The 7,264-nt window shown below is 35.5% G+C and overlaps 1 protein-coding gene across 2 annotated transcripts in view; it reads right to left on the bottom strand.

Annotated features, from left to right (window-relative positions):
• Nucleotides 1-315: 315 nt before the first annotated feature.
• csf1ra (colony stimulating factor 1 receptor, a) overlaps nt 316-7,264 on the bottom strand; it is a 31,156-nt gene continuing 24,207 nt past the window's right edge. For both annotated transcript variants that reach the window (XM_058996744.1, XM_034022232.3), the window contains 5 exons: nt 6,781-6,903; nt 6,299-6,410; nt 5,672-5,771; nt 4,469-4,574; nt 316-4,012 (listed from right to left, as the gene is read on the bottom strand). In XM_058996744.1, the coding sequence (XP_058852727.1) occupies nt 3,890-4,012; nt 4,469-4,574; nt 5,672-5,771; nt 6,299-6,410; nt 6,781-6,903 (564 nt within the window). In that variant the 3' untranslated portion in view covers nt 316-3,889. The remainder of the gene's footprint in view (nt 4,013-4,468; nt 4,575-5,671; nt 5,772-6,298; nt 6,411-6,780; nt 6,904-7,264) is intronic.

The raw sequence follows: 7,264 nt of genomic DNA, 5'->3' as shown, positions 1-7,264 counted from the left end.
ACAAAAAACTCATGTCTAACATGTTAAAGCAGACATAAAAATCAAGTTAATAAGTTGTATGGTATATTAGGAAGTAAAGCAGCATATTTAGCTCCTTGTATCCCCAAATATAAACTAAGCAAGGCTATTTGTGGATGTAGTTGGATTTGCTCTCTTAAGAATACAAAAACACCTTTATTCATATTATTATTATATTCATATTATATTTGTATAATCATTTTAAAGGGTCAATTACACACTGGATACGATCCATCCAGAATGCACCAAGATAATAACACAACATGCCAAGATTCAAAAAAAGAAAGAAACAAGCTATTAAATGTGGTTAGTTTATTTTAGTACCAGTGACAATAAAAATCAAAGAATGGTACATCACCAATAAGTTAGCACTTTACAATATTAAAATATATTTTAGGCAAGTACTAAATACAGTTAAAGAGCAGTACATTCAAAAGGTTTTGAAACATATTACAAATTGTGTTAGATTAATTAGGGAGCTTACTGTATAGGCTAAAGTATAGGCTTGTACAGAATCTGAGCTTCAGAAAGCATCTGAAATTTTGGAAATTGGGATTTGGTTAAAAAAAAAGCTTCCAAACAGGTTTCAAAGCCACTCCAGGTTTTGGTACTGTACTGCCCACCCAATTTGAAAACTTACAACCCCAGCCTTGACCCTGAATTATTATTACTGCAAATTTTACACATCGTTTGACCTTTTCACACAGGGAGCACAAAAAGTGACACCTTATGCATGTGTTAAATGTTGTCTATCGTTCACACGTAGACAGTACGTTTGCTCATTATTGATGACAGTCGTACAATTCAGAAAAGTCTCAAAATGATTTATTTAAAAAACACAATAACAACACAGAAGAACGTTGTGTTACATTTTAACATACTTAATTTGTTAGCTGCAAAATATTTAAAAACATCTTCCCATTCCTTGAGTCTTCAGAAATCTGGGGTCTCTTTCTCACAAATAATCTTTGCTGAAATAAACAAACACCAAGAGACTAAAATGGCAGTGTATATCCCAGGCTGGGGCCTGTTTAAAACAAATGAATCCCAGCCTGTTTAAAAATAGGCCCCGGCCTGGGGTACCAGTCATAACGACTCCACAAGTTTCTTAAGATTAACACTCATCAATATCATATCTCAATGCTCAAATCATCAATAATACTGGCAGTAGATGTGCTGTATGCTACATAGATAATATACCACAGAAAATAAAAAATATATATATATATATTACTGTCAGAAAAATGAAGTACCCCGTGCTCACTTATATTAGAACAAAACAGGAAACATCACTGAATAGGGCACTGTGTCATTTTAAAATAATCAAAAGTATTAATGGGTACATAAGGACCTTTTTATTGTATTGTGTTACATGTTACCATGTGTCGCTGTTTACGCAAGGTGTGTGTATTGTTTTTTTTTTTGTTTATTTTTACATTTTGACCACTTTTTAAACTTTTAAACATTCCCTGCCTCAGGATGGCTTCCCATGTAGCTGCATGGACCTCTCAGAACTACATTTCCCATCATCCTCCTTCTCACTGGTAAATCCACCTCAGTTACATATGGGAACATGTAACACAATAAAATAAAAAGGTCCTTATGTACCCTTTAAGCTCTAGCTGTCGATTGTGCATCCCCAGACAAAATATCCCCAAATAAAAATGAACATTTAAAGCCATCTTTCACCTGAACCTACCACTGAAACCAGATTATCTGAAAGTTTGTTTGGTCCATGTCTTGTGCATGTATTTGAAAACTGAACTGTTTTTATATACAGTAGATACACATGGAAATGACATGAGCTCACAAACACCCAACAGGAATTGGGAATGCTTAAGTTTAAGTTTCATTAGTAACAATGTAATTACACATGAACAACTACTGAATTTGCTGAATTTATATTAAATTCGTATGAACTAAGCAGTAATTAAAAGGAATGCAACCTCACGTCTCGCTATGATAATGCAAACCCCATTTCTGATATTTAGCCTTGGTTTAAACTGACTACTCCAAGTTTTTTTTAATAAAGCATTGCATTTATTTGGCCTTGAGCTTGTCTGGAGAATTCCATGTACTGGGACTAACAGCATTCCTCATTTCATTCAAATCATGTGACAGTGTAACCTTTTATCTGTCTAATATATGTGTATGTGGGGCTGAGAGTTTAAGCCAGTGCTATGAATTTAAATAAATAGTCTCTGAACAGCTGAAGAGATTTAATTAATCAAAATAGTCCTTAAAATAGTTAATATTCATCTAAACAAATTTTAATTTGGCAAGATCATTAATTTGGAAACAAGCAATCAAAAAGGCTTAAGTAGGTGTTTAAGAACCACTTACATTAAATGCAGCATTTTATCAGATGTTATATAAGTTTTCTTATGATCAATTAAAAAGAGAGAATATCTCTTTAACAGGAATTTATTCTTGTCAGATTGGTCCGTTTTTTTGTCAGCTGGAAAGAAGACAAATCCAAACTATGAGGCAATGAGCTGTTACCCACTTATTTTCTAGTCAATTAATATGGTTAAAACAGTTTGACCATTATATTAAATATTAATATAGTATTATAAAACAAATTCCAAGTCAGCAAATCCATGATCTGTCATTTAAAAAAAAAAAAAAAAAAAGATATGTGTCAGTTTTAAACAATTTTGAAACAGGCATGCCCAGTGAGTTTTATATTTCAGCGGACTGAAATGAGGGCTTTGAAAGTAAACCAAGGGCCTTCACCTCAAGATACAAACAGGTCACATTGGGTGTGTTCACACTACAGGAAAGTGACGTTCAGTAACACTTTAACTACACTGCAATAACAGTCTTTACATATATGGTTGTACGGTTACAATGCAGCAATATACTTATTACAAAATGAAAATTATTGAGAGCTGCTAGCATATTTTGCAATTATTGATAGTTGCTAGCATATTTTGTAATTATAATTACATTCACTATGTTACTACATTGTAACTACACATGGACTTGAATAACAGAATCAATACCGCTGACTTCTGTTTGAATTAGCGCAGTAACAGAAGGGGTGACAACAGCTAAAGTTGCATCATGTTCAATATTCTCCTGCCAACTTCCCGTTAAAGAAAGGGAAGCAATGGTTATGTCAATACACATTTCCGTCATCAGATGTTAACGTGCAAGACACATTTTTTTGTACTGTTTCACCAAAAAGCTTAACGTATTCCAGTTGTGATTAGTGGCCGTCTTTCCCCCACCCAAGTGTAAACACACCCGTATTCTAAAATGTATTGAGATTCTTGTTGCATGTAAGGAAGCTGCTTTAGCTCTCTGACTTTTAGGTCTATCAAATTTCTTAGAGGCCTATATAAGCCAAAAACCACTTTGTGGATCACTTGGCTTCTGATCTTAAAGTAACCTAAGAAAGTGGTTTGCCAGACCATAGTAAACAATGAAAAATGCAACAATCCGAACTTTCGTTTCCCCTGAAAATTGCTGACTTGGTGTTTTGATTTTGCAGAGAGGGACCCTGTGTTGCTCTGAGGTGAGTTAACGCATGCTGGCTTACGTGATAGTGCTTGAAAAAAAGAGGATCTCACACTCTGTTTCTGCTAGTTTCAGAATCGTCCACCTGAATAACAAACGTGTGATAAAAATAAACACAGTGCAGCAATGAGAACAGTTAATGGCTATGTAAAAAAGTTTCATTCTTCGAAAGGGTAGGTTTTTTTTTTCTATTAGCAATTTATAATATAGAAAGGTGCCTTTAAAAACAGAAGGCTGTACTGGAGTAATATCAAGTCAGAGCTTCACTCGCACCAGCTCCAAAACACCCCTTTGCCTCTTGAAAAGTGACCCACTGTACAGTAGGTCCATGAAGATGGAAGTGGCTAGTTTAGCAGAACTGATAGTTATTTGTCTTCAGTAGGGGCTGGTCCTCCTCTCCTTGGTCACATGACTTTGGGTCATTGCAGGGTTCACTTTCTTCAGTGGTGGCACACTGGATGTTTTCATAGTCCTGTCAATAACAGCAAGAAAATATCAGTCACACACTTCTTTTCTAGAAGCAGAAAACTGGGTGAATGTTTGAACTTTATATAAAGGATTTTAGCATTAATAGAACACCACAAAACGGTTTTAGTTAGAATCTCTAGTGCCCCTTTTTAGACTAGGAGAGTGAATACAGTACAGCACTATTTAAGAAAGAATTGTTTCTTGAAAGCAGATGCTTCCTGGTTACACCATTGTTTAAATATACATTCTGGTGTTAGTTTGAGATATATATATATATATATATATATATACTTCTGCATATAATTTTTATGTATGTTTAACCAGAAAAACCCACTAAAAATGGAAGGAAAATACTAGTATGATTTATGTAGACCACTGAGTTATCTGTCAAATGAAACCTTGGCTAATCATAGTGAATTTTCAGAACACATTTTATTATTTGTTGTATCTCTTACTGTACCTGCTTGGTTTCATCTCCCAGCAGTCTTTCAATGAGCTGCCCGATCTTGTTGAAAGTTGGTCGTTTGGTTGGCTCCAAGTTCCAGCACATTTTCATGATGGTGTATCTAAAGCAATGGAATGCAGGGTACAAGCATGTTTTCATAAATGGTTAGCTAACCCCGTACAACACAACTGCTTGCATGCACTATATTTTAAATATATACGCAAAGTTTATATTATACATATATGGCATATATATATTTTCTTTGTATTAGTGATTTGGCAGTCTGAACTTGTTACTAGTTCATTATTTTTTAATGACCACAGATTTGTAATTTAAGTGGAACACCGTAGAAGTAACAGCTATTCCTTTGGAATGAATAGGCATTTCCAACCATTAATTTAAAGTAGGGCAGCAGTGTAGAGTAGTGGTTAGGGCTCTGGACTCTTGACCGGAGGGTCGTGGGTTCAATCCCCGGTGGGGGACACTGCTGCTGTACCCTTGAGCAAGCTACTTTACCTAGATTGCTCCATTAAAAATCCAACTGTATAAATGGGTAATTGTATGTAAAAATAATGTGATAGCTTGTAACAATTATAAGTCGCCCTGGATAAGGGCGTCTGCTAAGAAATAAATAATAATAAAGTGTAATGGATTCATTCATTTAAAAAGAAAAACTTGAACTATTAGTGAAGTACAAGTGACAGCATTTTTATTTGCAACTTAAAACATGCAGAAATTCTCCAGTATCTGTAAATGGCTGAGTGTTATATTTGCAGAAATACGGTGCACAGTTATGGGAGATGTCTTTTGTTGTTCTTCACTTGATCATTTCTTCTGGATAATGGATAATGTAGCTATGCAACCACAAAGCCTGACGTTTCCATCCCTGTGTCAAAACACTTAATCAAAATGTACGTTTGAATGTAGGCTTCTCAGGGCTGTAATATTCAAACAAATAGGGAAGCTCAGCGTACTGATCTTCCTATGTAAAATGCTGCTTTAAAGCTGTATTATTTTACAGTAAAACTTAATTGCTTCGTGTCTGTTTCTGTTGACCACATTCCTGTGTATCTTTTTTATAAAATATAAAAGAGGGACATACTGGATCTCTCATGCTTCATGCACGATTAGAAATATTAAAAAGAGTGTATTTGGATTATTATTATTATTATTATTATTATTTTTAACAACTTGTTTAACTCTGTCGATTAGACTTACATTTCAGGAGGCGCATAATCAGGTCTGGACATCTGATATCCATCTTTCACCTTTTTGTAAAACTTGCTGTCTACAAGCATGCTGGGATACGGGCCCTTGCCTGGAAAAGAATACGTTTCTCTTATACAAAATCCATGCAAGTCAGTAATATGTCTAAAGGCCATTTTAGTTGTTAGGAGGTAATAATATTTACAGAATGATACATCACGTGACTATTGTCCCTAACATAATAAATCATAATGATATTACTTTCCAATCCCAGTTCCTGATTCCCACTTGCTTTTTAAATATGGTTTCTATGCAACAGCTGTAATATAACCATCATACATTTATTATTATTATTAGTTTATTTAGCAGACGCCTTTATCCAAGGCCTGTGTAATCCTGGCTTCAGCTGAATCACTCTGTTTCAACATTATGGGTTTCCCCCCCAAAAAATCTATCAAATATGTGGAACAGCTTTCATAGCTGAGAAGAAGAGTGTCTCCACTGTTTTTGCCATTCATATTTAAACTCATAAACACAGTTCTAAAAAGAAATGTACATTGCATAATACATACTTGTAAGCTTTCTAGCAAGCACTACTTTACCCAATGTCTCAGAACATAATACACAGTATGCCATTACCCAATGAGAAGATCTCCCAGAGTAGAATGCCATAGGACCAGACGTCGCTCTGAGAAGTGTACACGCAGTCAAAGATACTCTCTGGGGCCATCCACTTCACTGGGAGACGTGCCTGCAGAGCCATGGAACCAGCAATAGAGTTCATTACAAACAGCAGTACCTGGTAAACATCCCAACTACATTACAGTCAACCAAATACATTTTATACAGTGCCAGCCCTTCTAGACCTCTTACCCTCAACTCACCTGTCAAACCTTTTCCCCAACATTTCCACAATCGTAAAACTAACAAGTAACCCAGGGTAAAGATTATTTCCACAATGTACAGTGCGTCTCATTTCAAAACTGTAAATGATAGTTTGGTATAGCTACCCTCCTTGAAGGAAGTGTTGCATTGGTAATTTCCAGATGTACAGGTTCTGCTGTAAATAACCATACTATAGAGGATTGACTGTGTAAATGCACATGTGTTTTCTCACTCACGTTTCCTTTCACCACATAGCTGGAGTCGTTCATGATGTCTCTCGCCAGCCCGAAGTCACAGATCTTAGCAACTCGTCCTTCAGTTAACAAGACGTTTCTCGCGGCCACATCCCTGTGAATACACTGAACACAAAATATACAAATATTAGATCACTATGGCAACCTGGCAAAAGGGTCCCATTTTATAATAGCTTGCCCATCACTGGCTGTCGAGGCCTAAGCATTTATGAAAACAGTAAACAAGATTTGATGGAAACGTCAATATTTCAATTACATTCCTGCTGCAAACAGATGTGTACATTATGTTTTTTAAAAGATCTATAATACATTAATGCCTGGACTGTGTTTATTATTCTAAGAATAGCATTTGAAAACCAACACAGGCATCCCGCCGGAGAGAAGATAGTAATCTCCCAGGAAAAGTCCCTGAAATAATCCTTTTCAGACTGGAATTAAAGCTGAAACTGACAACATGGCATACAAT

Source organism: Acipenser ruthenus, chromosome 23 (genome assembly GCF_902713425.1).
Source record: "Acipenser ruthenus chromosome 23, fAciRut3.2 maternal haplotype, whole genome shotgun sequence".
Taxonomy (NCBI): domain Eukaryota; kingdom Metazoa; phylum Chordata; class Actinopteri; order Acipenseriformes; family Acipenseridae; genus Acipenser; species Acipenser ruthenus.
Note: the sequence above shows the minus strand (reverse complement) of the source record. Positions and strands in the feature narration are given on the sequence as shown.